At 38.9% G+C, this 19,522-nt stretch overlaps 1 protein-coding gene across 3 annotated transcripts; it reads left to right on the top strand.

The window, feature by feature from the left end:
* Positions 1-5,508: 5,508 nt before the first annotated feature.
* CLEC2A (C-type lectin domain family 2 member A) lies at positions 5,509-17,407 on the top strand. 3 transcript variants are annotated; one of them, XM_059682172.1, is made up of 7 exons: positions 5,513-5,631; positions 5,752-5,800; positions 6,226-6,426; positions 7,938-8,009; positions 12,865-13,043; positions 14,724-14,827; positions 16,478-17,407. In XM_059682172.1, exons 2-7 carry the CDS (start codon positions 5,761-5,763, stop codon positions 16,584-16,586), a joined length of 705 nt encoding a protein of 234 aa, XP_059538155.1. In that variant the 5' UTR covers positions 5,513-5,631; positions 5,752-5,760; the 3' UTR covers positions 16,587-17,407. The 3 variants fall into 3 exon arrangements, with proteins under 3 accessions (XP_059538157.1, XP_059538155.1, XP_059538156.1); XM_059682174.1 differs by lacking the exon at positions 7,938-8,009 and having other exon boundaries at positions 5,509-5,631; XM_059682173.1 differs by having other exon boundaries at positions 5,517-5,800.
* The last annotated feature ends 2,115 nt before the right edge of the window (positions 17,408-19,522 follow it).

Below are 19,522 nucleotides of genomic sequence, written 5' to 3'. Positions count from 1 at the left end.
CTTGCACCGAGCCTCTAGTTTTATTATAAAGCTAAATATATACTTACTTTATGATGCCACCATCCCACTTCTGGGAATTTATCCAAAAGAAATCAAACATATGTTCATGAAAAGACTTGTTATGAAATGTGCAAAGCAGATTCCTAATAGTCAAGCACAGAAAAATAAAAGTATATCATGTGATGATTGGTAGGTAATGTATGATGAAAACACAGAATGAGAATACTACTCAGAAAGAAAAAAGAATGAACTACTTATATGCATAACTTTGAAAAATATTAAAAGCATTATTAAAAGTGAAATAAGCCAGACGCAAACACAATATACTATATTATTCCATTTATATGAAATTCTAGGAAAGACAAAAATATATGATATAATATAAATGAGTGCTTGCTAAGGGCCAGGTATGATATGGTATTCATACAGAACAGCTTGCAGCTCTTAGTTATGTTATATGAGAAAACTTTAGGATGTATTGTTAAAAGACAAGAAGTTACATAATAATGTGCATTATATGTTAACATTTGTATAATAAAATATATATACCCATATCTGAATATATATATATATATATATATATATATATATATATATATGCACACACACACACACACACACACACACACACACACACACTAAAGGCCCAGTGCATGAAAATTCATGCACTGGAGGGGGAGTCCCTCAGCCCGGCCTGCACCTTCTCACAGGGAGCCCTCAGGGGCAGGAGGTGACCCGGTGATCAGGGGAAGGTGATGCCCCATCACACCTCTGTTGTTGCCACTGCCAGCAAGCCCTGGTTACCTAAGCCTCGGGCAGCCCTGGGCGGCTGGGGAAGCTGAGGGGACTAAGCGCCACCATCTTGTGGCTGTGGGTGCCACCATCTTTAAGGACGGGAAGTCAATTAGCATATTCCCTCCTTATTGGCTGTGGGCACTGCCATCTTTTGTGACAGTGTGAGGGTCAATTAGCATATCCTCTTTATGAGATAGGAAATGCCCAAATACATTTGAATATATATATATATATATTTGCCTCTAACATTTACAGAGCCTGAGGCCAGAAAGCAAATTGAAGCTCTCTCCTGTATTTAAATATTCACTTTTATAATTCAAGCCAACATAATTTTATATTCTATCCTACTTGGATAAATATAACTTCATAACCATGAAATTTAAAAATATATAAAAAAGAGCATAAGAGTGATAGAGGAGATAAATACCACATGATCTCACTCATTTGTGGAATATAGAGAACAACATAGACTGAAGAACAAAACAGACCCAGAGACAGAGAAGTATTGATTAGACCGTCAAACCTCAGAGGGATGGTAGGGGAGGGTGGGGGTAAGAGGGAGAGATCAACCTAAGGACTTGTATGCATGCATATAAGCCAAACCAATGGACATGGACAACAGGGGGATGAGAGCATGAGTGTGGGCGGGGGGGGGAGGTTGGAGGTTAATAGGGGGATGAGGACACATTTGTAATACCTTAACCAATAAAGAAATTAAAAAAAAAGAGTGATAGAGGAGAATGTGTTATTTTGTTTTCTTTGTATAAAACAGGAAATCAAGATATGTGTCCTGTATAGAACAAGAATTAGACTTTAAGTATTCTGTTTAATTAAAGAGGTAACCACTGGAAATATATATATTATATGGAATTGGATAAGGAGAAGTAGGGCTGGTGTTTCCACTCACCCTCAGTTATCAATAAAATATTTAACATCCTATCTAATAAAAGAGAAACATGGTAATTGGCGTACGACTGATACCCTTTTCATTGGCTAATCAGTGAGATATGCAAATTAACTGTCAGCCAAGATGGCGGCGGGCAGCCAGGCAGCTTGAAGCTAACATGAGGCTTGGTTGCCTCAGTGACGGAGGAAACCAACGTTCCCCGCCCGCCGCTGCCTCTGAGCCGGCAGTTTAAGAAACATTGTAACAAATACGCCCAACTTCAGCCAGCAGAATCGCAACATTGTAAGCAAAGGCCAGAAACCTACTTTCAGCCGGAGGCCTAAGAGCTGGAGCCAAGCCTCAAGCTAAAGCTGGCCCAGAATTAAAAAAAAAAAAAAAAAAAAAAAAAAAGGAAAAAAGGAGCGGTTGGGAGCTTCAGTCACCCCCAGCCTGAAAACAGCCCTCAGCCCCTCACCCAGGCTGGCCAGGCACCCCAGTGGGGACCCCCACCCTGATCCAGGACACCCTTCAGGGCAAACCAGCCGGCCCCACCCGTGCACCAGGCCTCTACCCTATATAGTAAAAGGGTAATATGCCTCCCAGCACCGGGATCAGCGTGACAGGGGGCAGCGCCCAAACCCCCTGATCGCCCTGCGGCTCTGTGTGTGACAGGGGGCGGGGCCACAACCTCCCTATTGGCCCTGCTCTGTTCCTGACAGGGGAAGGCACCCCAACCCCCTGATTGGCCCTGCTCTGTGCATGACAGAGGGCAGCGCCCCAACCTCCTGATTGGCCCTGCTCTGTGCGTGACAGGGGGTGGTGCCTCAACCTCCCCATCGACCCTGCCTTGAGTGTGACAGGGGGCAGCACCCAAACCCCCTGATCGCCCTGCGGCTCTGTGTGTGACAGGGGGCGGGGCCACAACCTCCCTATCCACCCTGCTCTGTGCCTGATAGGGGGGAGCTCCCCCCCGCCACGGGCCCTGCTCTGTGTGTGACGGGGTAGAGCCATAACCTCCCCATCAGCCCTGCCCTGAGTGTGAGAGTGGCGGCACCCCAACCCCCTGATCCGCCCTGCTCTGTGGGTGATAGAGGGCAGCACCCCAACCCCCTGATGGGCCCTGCTCTGTGCGTGACAGGGTACAGAGCCCCAACCCCCCTGATGGGCCCTGCTCTGTGTGTGACAGGGGGCAGCGCCCCAACCCCCGCATTGGCCCTGCTTGTGTGTGACAGGGGGTTGCTCCACAACCTCCCCATCGACCCTGCCTTGAGTGTGACAGGGGACGGCGCCCCAACTCCCCAATCGGCCCTGCTCTGAGCCCGACCAGGGGCTGCACCTAGGGATTGGGCCTGCCCTCTGCCACCCGGGAGCAGGCCTAAGCCAGCAGGTCGTTATCTCCCGAGGGGTCCCAGTCTGCGAGAGGGCACAGGCCAGGCTGAGGGACCCCCCCCTCCCCCCCGAGTGCACAAATTTTTGTGCACCGGGCCTCTAGTATAACATATAAAAAAATAAGCATATTGTTACTTTATTAACCACCAGAGAAACTGAAAAGAATAATAGGACTTCAGTCTTCATTTTATTTTCATTTATTTTATTTTAAACACATTTTATTTAATCGACAAATTTTTTGAAACAAAATCTTCAAAAGCAAAAAGCAAAACAAGTTGCCAGGCTTTTAGCTATCCTATCAGTTAATGCACTATTTCTTTTGGTACATTCTGTGTTGTAAAATGTCGACATACTTCTATTCCAATATGAGCCCAACCCAGATAGCAATGTGTCAGATTATTTATTAACCAATAACAAAGCACAGAGCAAAGTACCCACAGTCAGCCAAAAGAGCCATAAATATGTTGACATATTTAAATTGAACAGATCAGGCAGGGTAAAAGCAAAGTTACATGTGTGGATTATAGAAAAATAATGTATGTATAAAGAAACTTCAATATATGTATAACATCAATGCTAATTGAGAAGATAAAATGTAGAAAATAGCCTGAACATCTTTGTTTCTGGTCATTCCATGACTATTCTTCCCAGGAGATAGAGTGGGGAGTCACCGGTTTGATGTTACCCCAGAAATTGAAGTGAACCAAATAATCCATATTTTTGAAGTATAACCAAGAAATTCATAGCATTCTGCAAAGCCACCAGGACCCAGGAATACAATATAAGTATTTTGTGGTGATGTTCACTATTCCCACATATAATTTTACAGAAATGAATAGAGGGATGGCTCTGTACAGAAAGCAAGAGATATGCACAGATTTGGGCCTATTTATATATATTCATATCCAGAGAGAAATGCTGATTCTCATTCACTATGAAAGTGTATCAGTGATATAACTAATTCATGAATTAAATATGTAAATTTTAGAAACACCAATCAGAAAGGATATATGCACCCCTATGTTCATTGCTGCAAAATTTACAATAGCTAAGATTTGGAAACAGCCCAAGTACTCATCAGTATATGAGTGGATTAAAAACCTATGGTACATCTACACAATAGAATACTATGCTACTGTATAAAGAAGGAATTCTTACCATTTGCAACAGCATGGATGGACCTGGAGACCATTATGCTAAATGAAATAAGCCAGTGGAAGAAAGATAAATATCACATGATCTCACTCATTTGTGGGATATGATGAACAACATAAACCGATGAACAAAAATAGATCCAGAGACATAGAAGCATCTAATAGATCATCAAACCTCAGGGGGAGGGGGAGGAGGAGGAGGAGTAAGAGATCAACCAAAGGACTTATATGCATGCATATAAGCATAACCAATGGGCACAGACAGTAGGGGGGCGAAGGCATGTGCTAAGGGGCGAGAGAGGTCAATGGAGGAAAAAGGAGACATAGGTAATACTTTCTACAATAAAGAACTTAAATTTTAAAAAACTTGTACATTTTAAAAAACAATATAGTTTCATGCACAAAATGATCTGCAAGGCATATAGTTCTATTTTAACTCACATGCTGTAATTCATAAGCAGATTTTAAAGTGATAAAAATGTCCCTAATTCTATGTGTAGATAGAATAGATAGATGATGACAGATTAGATAGATAGATAGATAGATAGATAGATAGATAGATAGATAATAGATAGATAGATAGATAGATAGATAGATAGATAGATAGATAGATAGATAGATGATAGATAGATGATAGATATTTCACATAAATGCCAGGCATCATCATTTTAGGCATTCTCCATGCACTATCTCATTTGATCATTGTAATATTTATACAAGGGAAGGATAGTCTTGCTCTGAATTTTACAGAAAAGAAAACTGAGCAACAGAATTTAGGCAACTTTCTAAAGGTCTCACAAGTAATAAATGCTGAACCTTCATAGACTGAATATGGTGTGGGTATAATTATTATGATTGTGTATAGGTTGTCTATAAAAATGAGAAATAATTCCAAGAAATAGCATGGAGTCCTATAATAATATGAATCCTACTCTCCATGTGTAGCACTCAGAATGCCACTTAGCATGTTTTTCTTGCCTGAGGATAAAAATATTTTGCTGATTTCATGATACTCTTTTTATGAATGAGTCTATTGTTTTCCCTTCCTGAAACTAACAAATCTACTTTTATCTCTGGTCAAAACAAGTATGAGTTTGAATCTATTCTGTTTTTCCATTAACATCCAGTTAGTAATCTACTTTTATTGTACTGCCAACATTTCAGAACTAGTAACAACAGGCTAGAACCCTAATTAAATTTCACTGGGTGAGTGAAAAACAAACAAAAAAAACCATAGGACAGTTTAAGAATGCTGACAATCTACTTATAGAGGAAAACTACTAAAGTAAGTGAGGTGGGGGCAGCATTTCTGTAAAGTAATAAGAGATTTAGGAGAACATGTAGAGTATTATACCTGCCAGAGAGGGCACAAGCTGGTGGATGTAGACCGTTGGAGTGAATTTCGTGGTATGTGTATTACATCCCAATATAAATGTTTTTTAAAAGTTCCTTTACAGATAAGAAGTTGGTGACCACAGATCTGTCCCATTCTATAACCAAGATTGCTTTCCCTGTCTCAACCTGCAGAGCCGAAGGATGGGAAGAAACAGCTCACACCTGGCTAACGTGAATAAAGGTATGCCTACGTGATTGCGCACATGCCCTCTCTTGCAGATGTCATGTTTTGTTTGTTTTTTGCTATTTTCTGGAGCATGATGTATAGTACAAGCATTAGCTATTACTTGAAAGTTTTGTAGGCTTACTCTATTTTAATTACTGTTACTGGAGGCTATGGTTCTTCAGTGGTGTTTCAGGAAAAGAATTCCAGGGACACTCACAAAGGAGTTTAGTGATAGTGGCAAGATTTATTAGAGCAAAAGGTGAGCACTCAGAGTGACAGTACACACTCGGAGAGGCAGGGAGCAGGCAGGCTATAGGGTAGTGGCTACCTCAAGGTCCCGGCTAAGCTTCCATATGCCCTATATTTCCTTCTCTGGGGCAGGGCGGGGCCAAGCAGGGCGGGAAGAGTAGGCTTTCTTTCAAATCCAATCTCTTTCCTAGACTTTCCCAGGCTGGTGCGCTCTCCATTTCATGGTCACCATTTTGGCTCCTCCTGCTGCCTCACTGGCTTCTTCCTCCCAGTGAAAGAGCTGGCTCTTCCTTCCTCGCCGTTTTGTCTGCCTGCGTCCATGCCACCCAGCTCACACCTCCTTGGGCGGCAATGCTCTTTTCCTGCCTGCAGGATGCAGGGTTTTCCCTCAGGTGAGTGGGAAACTGTTCCCTGGTTTAGGCTTAGTTTGCTTTCTTCTCTTTTGTTTGTAACTGTCTACGTACGCTGACATTACTATTTCAGTATCTGTAATATGTAGGTCAGTTATTTCTTTTTTTCACATCAGACATTTGGCATTTTGCATTTTGAAAAATCTTATCATCTTTTATATTTTAGTTTATAAATGTGTTAGTGTTTTAATGTACTCGTACGGCCATAACACATTCAACTTCTTCCCCTTATTGCTTACAGTATATAAAAAAAAAATGTATCCTATACTTAAGTTCTTCTGTCATGTGACCTTATAACTGTCCTCTCTTTCCAATGCTTGATGTTTATAAATTTGTACATATGTTATAGACATTTGTCTGATCATAGTCCTACTGATGACCCTTATACTTTCTTGATTACGATCCCCATTCACACTATTTCCGGCTTTGGAAATAACCTTGCCTTTCTTCCTGCCTTCCAAATCTAAGTGATCTCCTCACCCCTCACCCCATCTGAACTGCTCTAGCAATCATTGCCACTTACCTTCTTTGCACTTTGTAAGGCCATTGTATCCTTTACTACTTTAAGAATCGGGTGCTTTTTGTGCTAAGTTTGTGAAGACTGAATTTACTTCTATTTAAAAATGCTCAAGAGACTTTGAAAAGGCCCAAAGGCATCCAGGTTTAATTTAAGATCATCCTGAGGTGGTTTCCATCGGTTCCTTCCTTACTGAGGCATCAATTTGATCCTTATTAATGAAATGCCTCGGTAATTCTAGTTGGATCATGGTGATTTTCTGTGACTCCCAGTATCTTTCATATATGGCCATCCTTTCCCAAACAATGAAAAATGTAATACCAGAAATAATCATGAAACATCCATAGATTCTACTTGAATATCTTCTCTGCATTATTCTTTGCCACCAAGCCCAATGATTATCAATATGAGTAGCAGAGATCATGATGAATGTCACATTCAAAGACTCGTTTTAAATGAAGCTCTTTCAGAATAAAAACCCTTCAAGACAAAACACCACGAGATAGATGCTTTTAATGAGAACTTCTGGACCAAATATTATGGAAGAACTAGAGGCCCAGTGCATGACAATCGTGTACTGGGGGTGGGGGTAGGAGGCCGATCAGCCCAGCCTGAACCTTCTTGCAGTCTGGGACCCCTTGGGGGATGTCCAACTGCCAGCTTAGGCACACTTGGACATCCCCCAAGGGGTCCTTAGTGCTGCCTCGGCAACAGGAGAAACTCCCGCTACTGCCGGTGCTTGCCAGCCATGAGCCCAGCTTCTGGCTGAGCAGTGCTCCCCGTGTGGGTGTGCACTGACCATCAGGAAGCAGCTCCTGCATTGAATGTCTGGTGGTCAGTGTGCATCATAGCAACTGGTTGTTCTACCATTCAGTCAATTTGCATATTAGGGTTTTATTATATAGGATAAATGAATAATAAATATCCAGTATGGTTTCTCTGGAAATTTTATTATAAATGTTAATTTTTTTTTCAGTTCACATGTGGAAGATTTTGGCATTTGTAGCTATTATTGGTGTTGTTGTTGTTATTCCAGTGGTCATTACAGGTGAGTGGCTTAATTCATAAACTTTCTATGGCTACTTATGCTCAGCAGGCTTTTATATCTTTTATATTTCAAGCTTAATACAGAATCTCTCGCAGTTTGGGAGTAATAAATTTCTTTGTAGAGATTTGTCCTCAGGTTCCTACCAATTCAGCAGGTTTTATAGTCATCTTCTTAACTGTATTGTAGTTCTTGATCTTGGAGTAAAATAATCGTAAATTCTCAGATGACCTCCAGATAGCCATAGCAATAACTATTTTTTAAATTAATATGTTGTTATTGATTTTAGAGAGAGAGGAAGGGAGAGGGAAAGAGAGAAATAGAAACGTTAATGAGAGAAAAACATTAATCAGCTGCCTCCTGCATGCCCCCTACTGCGGATCAAGCCCACATCCCAGGCATGTGCCATGACCAGGAATTGAACTGGTGACCTGTTGGTGCATGGGACACTTAACCAACTGAGTCACATGGGGAAGGCAATAACTTTTTTTTGAATTGAGAGTACTTTGTGTGAGTTAAAGAACTAAGGTTAAATACATTTTAATATATTTAATTCTGACAAGACTATGAAATAGGTATAATTATGAAATCTATTTACATACAAAGAGATAGAGGCCAGAGTGAATGAGTAGGCCCTTAGAAATAAATTCCAGGGCTAAAATTGTGACTCTGGTACAATTCCTAATATTGTGACCACCATGCAACACTCCTCCATAATTGCAGTATATCTTTAATCTATTTTGGATCAAGATTAAGTAATATTACTAAGAGTTGCTCTATGAAATATTTGTTTATTTTTATCCTACTATGTTGAAAGGAAATCTACAAAATAATCGCATAAGTAATGTTGCAAAATTTTCTCTGTTTGAGTAGATTTTTAAAAAGGAAGACATTCATTTTCTTCTGGGTATTATGGGTCTATTTTGTGAAAAGAATACAGGGTAGATTTTTATTCCTGAGCTAGGGCCTAATCGTCTTCAGTACTTGATTGTCTCTATGCATGTTTTGCTTAATGAAGCACTTAAAGTACAATAGTTTATACTCTCGGTTCTTGTTTCCTTTGTCATTTCCAAGAGTACTGAACATGCTTCTTGCTCACAGTCTCCTCTGTTACTATAGAGTCCTAGGAGTTCATTGTCATCGATTTAAACATCTGCAATTCAAGTATTTGGAGAAAAGGGTTTCTATGAGATGTCTTTATATCATTGATTATTTGATTAATTTAATTTTTAAAACTGTTGAAACGCAATATATATTTTAATTAAATCTTTATTGTTGAAAGTATTACATATGTCCCCTTTGTCCCCCATTGACCCCTATTAGTCTGCCCCCACCCCTGTAGATGGCCTTAAAAAAATTCTTTATTGTTGAAAGTATTACATATGTCTCCTTTTCCCCCCATTGACCCTTCCCCAGCCACTCCCACCCTTCAGCACATGCCCCCCCCCCCAACCCCATGTCCATGTCTACTGGTTATGCTTATATGCATGCATATAAGTCCTTTGGTTGATCTCTACCCCTTTCTCTTACCCTCCCCTGCCTTCCCTCTGAGGTTTGATGGTCTGTTTGATGCTTCTGTCTCTGGGTCTATTTTTGTTCATCAGTTTATGTTGTTCATTATATTCCACAAATGAGTGAGATCACGTGATATTTATCTTTCTCTGACTGGCTTATTTTGCTAGGCAAAATGCTCTCCAGGTCCATCCATGCTGTTGCAAATGGTAAGAGTTCTTTATTTTTTACAGCAGCATAGTATTCCATTGTGTAGATGTACCACAGGCTTTTTTATCCACTCATCTACTGATGGGCACTAAGGCTATTTCCAACTCTTAGCTATTGTAAATTTTGCTGCAATGAACATAGGGGTGAATATATCCTTTCTAATTGGTGTTTCTGATTTCTTGGGAGTGGGATTGCTGGGTCAAATGGGAGTTCCATTTTTAACTTTTTAAGAATACTCCATACTGTTTTCCACTATGGCTGCAGCATTCTGCATTACTACCAGTAGTTTACCAGGGTTCTTTTTTCTCCTAATCCTTGCCAGCACTTGTTTGTTGATTTGTTGATGATAGCCATTCTGACAGGTGTGAGATGGTACTTCATTGTCATTTTGATTTGCATCTCTCGGGTGATTAGTGACTTTGAGAATATTTTCATATGTCTCTTGGCCCTTCTGTATGTCTTCTTTTGAACAGTGTTTATTTAGGTCCTTTGCCATTTTTTTTAATTGGATTGTTTATCTTCCTTTTGTTAAGTTGTATGAGTTCCCTATAAATGTTGGAGATTAAACCCTTACCAGGGATAACATTGCAAATATGGTCTCCCATGCAATGGGCTTTCTTGTTGTTTTGTTGATGGTCTCCTTTACTGTGCAAAAGCTTTTTATTTTGGTGTAGTCCTGCCGGGAGCCGGTCCATCCTTGCTGTTTCAAGGGACCTGGCATATATGGCATACGGTTCTTAATATGTTTGCTCACCTTCTTGGCGCTGTGTTTTAACCAAGGTCACCTCTCAGAGAAAGGTTGAATCCCTAGGTAGGGATTTTCCCCTGAAGTTAGGGAGGGAATAAAATCCCTCAACTAAGTGCCAGGCGGGTAATTAATCCCTTTAACTACGAACAATCATGCTTAAACTACATAATCTTTTCTCCCTGGAATGGAGATAAGAAACGCCCTAACCTTTGTAATAGAGATTGATAGGATTGAATCAACTGGTATAAATACAGTTGTAACAAGACAGAAACACTCAGAACTTAGAACACAGAACTCAGGAGACAGAGCTTAGAAGAGAATTCAGAAGACAGAACCTACACGGAGCCTGGAGACAGAAGAACTTCACTGGAGAGAACATGGCAAAAGATCCTGGACTGAACCTGACTATAGAACATGGCAAGAGAACCTGACTAGAACTTGGTGACCGAACCTGGCTGGAGATCTCAGACAGAACCTGGCTGGAGAACCTAGCGAGAGAACATGGCCACAGAACCTGGCTGGAGATCCGAAGCAGAACCTCTCTGGAGATCGAGACCAGAACTTGGCTGGAGATCCTGGCTAGGCTGCTGATCAACCGAACGCTGTCTCTGTGTCATTCCTTCTTCGCCGACTCCGTCCACGCCTTTGGGGACCCCTGGACCTGCTGGGGTTGGACCCCGGCATAGTCCCATTTGTTTATTTTCTCCTTAGTTTCCATTGCCCTACGAGCTGTATTGATAAAGTATTGCTATGACATATGTCTGGTATTTTGCTGCCAATGGATTCTTCTAGGGTTTTTATGGTTTCCCGTTCTACGTTTAAGTCCTTTATCCATTTTGAGTTTATTTTTTGTGTATGGTGTAAGTTGGTGATCTAGTTTTATTTTTTTTTTGCATGTATCTGTCCAATTTTCCCAAAACTATTTATTGAAGAGACTGTCTTGACTCTATTGTATGTTCTTGCCTCCTTTGTCAAATTTTAATTGAGCATAATAGCTTGGGTCAATTTCTGGGTTCTCTGTTCTTTTTTATTGATCTATATGTCTGTTCTTGTGCCAGTACCAGGCAGTTTTGAGAACAGTGGCTTTGTAATACAGCTTGATATCTGGTATTGTGATCCCTCCAACTTTGCTCTTCTTTCTCAGGATTGCTGCAGCTATTTGGGGTCTTTTTTTATTCCATATGAATTTTTTGAGTTTGTTCTCGGTCTGTGAAATATGCCATTGGTATTTTAATGAGGATTGTGTTGAATCTATAGATTACTTTGAGTAGTAAGGACATATAAATAATGTTGATTCTACTAATCCATGAACACGGTATATTCTTCCATTTGTTTATGTCTTCCTCTATTTCTTTTGTCAATGACCTGTAGTTTTCCGAGTAGAGGTCTTTTACCTCCTCAGTAAGTTTATTCCTAGGTATCTTGATTTTTTTTTTGTTACAATGGTAAATTGGATTATTTTTTAGTTCTTCTTTCTGTGAGCTCATTATTAGTGTATAAAAAAAATCCATAGATTTCTGAGTGTTAATTTTGTATCCTGCTACATTGCCAATTCATTTATTAAGTCCAATAGTTTTTTGATGGAGTCTTTAGGGTTTTCTATGTACAATATCAAATACAATATATTTTATTACCCATCTTTGGTACCTGGATCCACTTCTGAGTATTAGAAAAAATAAAATTATCATTTCAAGTAAATTATCATTGCAGAGTGAGAAGAGAAGGCTTTGGAGTTGGTCCTCCATTTGGACATTTACTTGGTTCTTTTTCAGTTCCATTAACTTATTCAAACATTTGGAGGGCAGGGACCTTTATTTTAGTCTCATTACTCAGCACCTAACTAAAATCCTGAGACAGTAAATTCTCAAAATAATTTTCTGATAAATATATTATTATTCTGGTTCCTTTGGCACTGAATATTGTTGAAGTAGAACAAATGTTTCACTAACTCTTATGTTTCAATAGTTTGTTATCATTTATGGTGAGTTTCATTCTCTAACTTGGATATCTTCTCTTGTCTATGACCTTCTCATTTCTTCAAGGTAAAATGAATCCTTCATTTGCTACCTTAGTCTTTGAGGCTTAAATTATATTTGGGTCTCTAGGTCTTTTTCTTGATTGCTAAATTTTATGCATTTTTTGAGAGAATGTCAATATAGACCATGAGAATTTATGGGTTCCATTTCTCAAAACAGAAGCCAGAAAAATAAAATAGACTACTTGGCCACTAAATGGTCTTCCTTGCAGACAGAATTGAATTCATTCACTATCCCATAAATGAAGCTAATTTTACAAACCTCAGACCATGGGAGTTAAAAGTAAAATTGATTCACCAGAATGAGTAGAAACACTTTTTTAAAATTTTGATAATTTCTTTCTTTTTTTCAGTATGCATTCCAAAAAAAACATCAGAACATCCCCAAGTGACAAAATGTTCCGGAAAATGGATTGGAGTAGGAGATAAGTGTTTCTATTTTTCTGGAGATACTAAGAATTGGACAGCCAGTAAAATATTTTGCAGTTCCCAGGGATCAGAACTTGTTCAAATTGATACACCTGGAGATATGGTAAGAAAAGGGGAAAGTTTTCAATCATTTCATATTTTAAGCTTGTACAAAAAGAGAATAAAAGTGGCAAAAATTAATACTCAATAATGTAAGTCAGATGATGTTTTAAGCACTGAAGCTATGAAGTATTATGCTGAGCAAAATAAGCCAGTCAGAGAAAGACAAGTATCACATGGTCTCACTCATATGTGGAATCGAATGAACAAAATAAACTAATGAACAAAATAGATCCAGAGACATAAAAGCATGGAACAGACTGTAGAATCTCAGAGGGAAGGCAGGGGAGGAAGGGTGCAAAGAGATTAACCAAAGAATTTATATGCATATATGCACAGCCCAGGGACACAGACAATAGGGTGGTGAAGGCCTGGGGTAGGAAGCAGATGGAGGCCAAAGGGTTAGTGGGGGGAAAGTAGGAAATCTCTAATACTTTTCAAAAATAAAGATAAAACAAAACAAAACAAAACTTCATTCAATATTCAACTAATACCTCTGAAGTAAATATTTACATATCCCCATTTAAAGGTGAGGTTAATGAAGCACAGAGATATTAAGTATCAGTCATTGTCATTGTCACAATTTGTTGAACTTGTATTTGAACACAAGCAAATTATCTAGTGATGGTATGTCTTTAGTCATAATATATATTGCTCAGATAGCTAATATTTTTGTTCAACATTCTTAGATTATTAAATAGATTGTTTTTAATACCTTTACAATGGCATTCTCTCCAGAGTAGAGAAAACTTGAAAAAAACAGAGGATATGAAAATTTAGAGACGAGGATGTGAAGAAAATCCATACAGTTTGAAGAAAGTGAGACAATTAATGGAATAAATGAAGGGGCAGAGAAAAAGGGACTTGGAATTCAGGCCTCAGTGTAACAGCAGAAGTTATTTGTTTGTAAAGAAAAGCTGACTAATAAGTCTGTGGCCCAATAGTTAGGAACCCAGAGAAGAGGGACTAAACTCATCACTCAATATATTTTATTGCAATACATGGTATTCAGAAGTTAGTTTGATTTCTGATTCTATGAGAAAACACAACAGCAATGGCATTTTTATTCTGGTATTTAGTCAAAGTACTTCATTACTGAGCTTTTACTATTTTAACAGTACTTATACTTTCCATTAAACCCCTTTCCCCCTGAAATCTTTCTTCGATGATTTTTGAGAGCAAAGCTGTGCAGAAAACAAAATATAAGCATTAGTTCTCTGTCACCTTTAAAGAACATGCTGAATTAGTTCCTATAAAAACTGCTTAGCTTCTGATTTTGTCATCCAGAAAGATATCATATCATATCATATCATATCATATCATATCATATCATATCATTTTATCACCTTTGTCATTCACTCTGTGACTAAAAGGTAATAATGATTTATGCATTAGAATTAGAAGTTGAAACAGAAGTTACCTTTAAAGACAATTCGAGACAGGGTAGATCAGAGAGTTTCAGTGGCTTGATAAAGTCACTCTACTACAAGAGACATTTAAGAAACAAGAGCAAAGCGAAAATCTTTTTGGTAAAACTAAACTAAATATCTGTGCTGTTAGTTGCTGTTGACACATTAGGGCATGCAAATTAAGATGTAAATCATAAAACCTGGCTGAGGCGAGAAGCATGTTTAGCAATGTGCTCTAAAATATTAAATAGATTATGCCCTGATTTTTGTGAAAGGATTTTTTGAAGAAGCACACGGGAACATCTATGCACTGGATTGGGTTGAGCAGAAAACAAGGAGAGCCTTGGGAATGGACAAATGGCACCACATTCAATGCTTGGTGAGTTTCAAATTTAGTAGGGAAGGTTTTCTTCTGGTTGCACAAAAAACTTACATGGTTTGAGTTGTGATATGTGCCCTTTCACACTGAAACATACCCTATAGCAACCCATCTTCTTTCTACCTTGTAAATGACAGTGAAGTTTTTCATTTTATTTGTTTCCTATTTTATTTTTTCACTGTCAAACTCTTGCTAATCAGCCCTCCTATTGATAATTCAAATTCAACTACTTTGCAAATTCCAACCAACCACTTAAATTTTTACAAGATCTTTCTTATTTAAGTAGAGAACATGTAGTTGTCTTTAACTTTCCAAATGTCCATCATAAGCAACATTATTTATTTATGAAAGCACTTCTTGAGTGAATCTTGTTTCCTCACTTATATTCTATTTTACCTACAAGAACTGTACTAATTTTCTTTTGTATACATGTATTCCTCCCTTAATATTTCATTAAGTGCTAGTTAAAATTAAATATTGATATGTGTATGATAAGATGAATTATATTTATTACAAAAAAGGGATAATTTTTGTCAACAGCAGAGAAAACTACTAAGAACAACATTATAATTAGTACCTTTGGTGATTGTTTCAGTATGTTTCGAAAGTACCAAATATATGTATAAATCTTATTACTTTCAAAAAGGAACATTGGCTAAAAATATGCCAGGAAACTGCTATTTATTTATTTATTTATTATTTTTTCAATTATAGTATATATTCAATATTGACTTGTATTAGTTTTTGATGTATAGCATAGTGGTTAGACAATCATGCACTTTACTGAGTGGCCCCCTGACATATCCAGTACCCACCTCATCCCATATATAGTTATTACAATATTATTGACTGAATTCCCTATGCTATAATTGATATCTCCAAGACTATTCTGTAACTAGTGATTTATATTTCTTAATTCCTTCATCTTTTTCACCCATTCCCCATAATCCCATTCCACTCTGTCAATTGTCAGTCTGTTTTCTGTATCTATAAGTCTGAGAAAACTGCTTTAGAAAAAATTCCAGAGACCTTTAGATTTAGTGACTCCTGATAGATAGATGATTGATAAATAGAAAATGGATGGATAGATAGATAGATAGATAGATAGATAGATAGATAGATAGATAGATAATAGATAGAGGTAAATATAGGTAAATGTAATAGAAATAGAGATATATTTATATCATTGAATTTTCCATGCCTTCCTATATCTGTCTTCCTATTGTTCTAAATAATGTTACGGATTACACTAATAATACATTCAATCTTCCATTTCTTTAATGTAACACATATTTTTGTGTAACATACAGTGAAGGGTGAGTATGGATCTCAGTGTCTGGTATAAAGTGTTTCAAATCACTGTATTTTTAAAAACATATATTTTTATTGATTTCAGAGAGGAAGAGAGAGAAACATCAATGATCAGAGAGAATCATTGATCTCCTGCCTCCCTGCATGCCCCCTACGGGGATCGAGCCTGCAACCCGGGCATGTGTCCTGACCAGGAATCAAACTGTGACCTCCTGGTTCATAGGTCAATGCTCAACCACTGAGCAACACCTGCTGGGAAAAAATCACTGTATTCTTAATTTTATTTTTTGTTACAGTTGTAAGTGGTTTCCAAACTGATTTTTGTTGTTCCTTTTTTAGGTTTGAAATTGATGGGAATGGATTATTTGCTTTTCTGAATGGTGATGGAGTTTACAGTTCAAGGGGATTTGTTGATATCAAGTGGATTTGCAGCAAACCTAGATTTTAATAGAGAAAAAAACTGAGAAATGACTACCACCGTTTGAGAATAGACTAGCCCTGGCTGGATAGCTCAGTTGATTGCAGCATTTTCCTGTACACCAAAAGGTGGTGGGTTCCTGCTCAGGACAGATACCTAGGTTTTAGGTTAGATCCCAGGTGGGAGCACATTCAGGAGGAAACAGAATGATGTTTCCCTCTCCTCTCTCCTCTCTCTCTCTCTCAAATCAATAAACAGATCCTCAGGTGAGCATACAAAAAATAAAGTGAAAGACTAAAGTTATTTTTCACTTCTGAGGCTGTGAAAGTATGGCCGGATAGGAAGAAGTTAGGGAAAACTCCCAACAAGTAGAATGAGGAAGCTGGAGGGGCATCATAGGAGGATAAGCCTCTCAGTCATCTCATCAAAGCCCCCACCTGCAGGCATGATTAAAGGGAAACAGTTCATGTCAGGAAACACTCCTGAGGTGGTCACAGAAATCAAAGCTACAACCGAGATGAAGGAAACATTGAGCAGAGAAGAAGATAAAGGGGGGATAAATGGTAATGGAAGAAAGTTTGCCTTGGGATGGTAGTCACAATATAATACAGGTGATGTACTGTAGAATTGTATTCCTGAATCCTGTATAATTTTATTAACCAATATCTGTAGCTGGACAAGTGGTAGCTGGACAAGTGGAATGAAAAGTTAACTAGAAGAGGACATTCTGCCAGGAAAAGGCGGGAGCCTGCAAGCAGGCCACGTCAGAACAAAGTCTTGCAAGCAAGACTTATTGTTCAGAGGCAGAACTTTACTTGACATGATAAATAGTCCATGAGGGCATGGAAAGCCAGGGAGGGTGCACTGCTGCAGGTGGAAAGGGTCTTGGTATATCATAGGAAATTAATAGTGTAATGTATAACTTAGCTCAGATGATCTCATAAGCATGCCTGTTAATCATTGTCACTTGCTGTACTCCATTGTTATTTGCTGTACTCACTGAATAAAAGCCATGAGAGCTTTTAGGGGCATTGCTACTCGCTTGAGCGAGCGGTGGCCCTCTGCTTCTCCGTATCCTCTTGTCCGACTCATCTCCGCGTCACCGTTCACAAAGAACATCAATAAATATCACCCCCAAATTAATCTTAAAAGCTGACACTATAAGTAGAAGAGGTGGGGTGGATGAGCGCCATGACACTTCCAAAATGGACCATATTGGGAACAGGAACCCCTCTCAACCAGAAGGCCGAGTCAGAATTTGGTGCAACAGAGTCCAGAAACAGCCCACCCTTGGAAACACATAAAGTCCCAAGAACTGACTGACACAGTGTGCAATTCACTCGTGAATTCACTTACATCCACTCTGGGGACCCAGACCATGGCTCAACCCTGGACCTGTCTCCAGGAACCCGAGTTCTAGATTCTTATTCTCTACCTCAATAAAACTTGCTTTTCTTCTCATTCAGACTCGTTTTTGTTTATTCTTTTCTGCGTGAATCAAGGGCCTGGAGGTGCCAGACTATACCAGGGTAGGGCATAGGAACTGGTCAAGTGACAAAAGGAACTAAAAACTCTTGAATGAGCCCAGCCTGTGTAGCTCAGTGGTTGAGCATCGACTTATGAACCAGGAGGTCACAGTTCAATTCCCTGTCAGGGCACATGCCTGGGTGGCAGGCTCCATCCCCAGTAGGAGGCAGCCAACCAGTGATCCTCTCTCATCATGAATGTTTCAATCTCCTCCTCTCCCTTCCTCTCTGAAATCAATAAAAATATATTTTTTTAAAAAATTGAGTGAATGATTACAGTCAAAACCTCATCAGTTCAAGACACAAAATTGCCCATTAAGTGCACAAGTCAGGAAACTTCTATTAGGTCCAAACAAAATAACAATAAACAATTACATGCAATGATGGTTATGAAAAGCAATGGATCTATATTAATAGACCAGCCAAGACTTAACAGTTTAAAAGTTAGAGACATATAAGTGTTCTATATATGTAAATATTATAAAACTAGAGGCCCGATGCATGAAATTTGTGCAGGGGGGGGGGGTCCCCTCAGTCTGGCCTGCACCCTCTTGCAATCCGGGACCCCTCGGGGATGTCCAACTGATCACCCCTAGCCGCCTCTGCCTGCCTGCCTGATTGCCCTTAACTGCTCGCCTGCCTGCCTGATGGCCCCTAATCACCTCTGCCTCAGCCCACACCGCTGCAGCTTCATCTGGAAGGACGTCTGAAATAATGTGCAGAAGATCATTCAGCTGTCCAGGCTAATTAGCATATTATGCTTTTATTATTATAGGTACTAACCATAGTAACTTTGATTTTATACTAAAAACAAGGGAAAATCCACCAAGAAGGATCTTAACTCTATCAATAATAATCACTGATAGAATTACAGATTAGAATTACAAAGCTTAAACTATAGAACATAAACTGGAATAATGACATTAAAAGTGACCAAACAATAGATTTTTATAAAAATTTAATTTTCCAAGTAAGAGCAAGGAAATAGGATGGGCTTATAACACCTGCCTGGCTATGTCATAAAATTCAAATCCTGCAGAACATTTGAATAATTATAGCAAGTCTGTGTTTGTTATATTGGCTTGAGTTTACTTTCCTGCCTAGGTAAGTATCATCTGTGTGCACTCACCAAGAAGGAATGTGAGTGTAAGTAAAGAGATAGAGTGATAGAGATTCTGGAGAAAAAGGGAGTATTTAGGTGATAGGGTAAACACATACAAACAAGTCCTTTCTTAATATCTTTAATGGAGCTTAATTCCTTCATTGCAGTTGAAATTTTCTGATAAATGATAAAAGGAGGTTTTTATGAACCCCACCTATCATTCCTTTTATGTAAAAGCAAATGACTTTAAGTAATCCTGGCAAATGTCAGCATGTAATCAAGTATGGGCATATTACATCTATGCATCATGTTGCAACCAAGAAAATTTGAAAATAGTA

This window comes from Myotis daubentonii, chromosome 2 (genome assembly GCF_963259705.1).
Source record: "Myotis daubentonii chromosome 2, mMyoDau2.1, whole genome shotgun sequence".
In the NCBI taxonomy this organism is placed as follows: Eukaryota; Metazoa; Chordata; class Mammalia; order Chiroptera; family Vespertilionidae; genus Myotis; species Myotis daubentonii.
This window is presented reverse-complemented; position numbering and strand designations above follow the sequence as displayed.

What these genes read in the sequence shown, in the direction of transcription:
- CLEC2A (XM_059682172.1), top strand. Translation starts at nt 5,761, where the DNA reads ATGGGAAGAAACAGCTCACACCTGGCTAACGTGAATAAAG. An exon ending in GATGCAGGGTTTTCCCTCAG is followed by an intron (nt 6,427 to 7,937) that starts GTGAGTGGGAAA and finishes TTTTTTTTTCAG; the next exon opens with TTCACATGTGGAAGATTTTG. An exon ending in TATTCCAGTGGTCATTACAG is followed by an intron (nt 8,010 to 12,864) that starts GTGAGTGGCTTA and finishes TCTTTTTTTCAG; the next exon opens with TATGCATTCCAAAAAAAACA.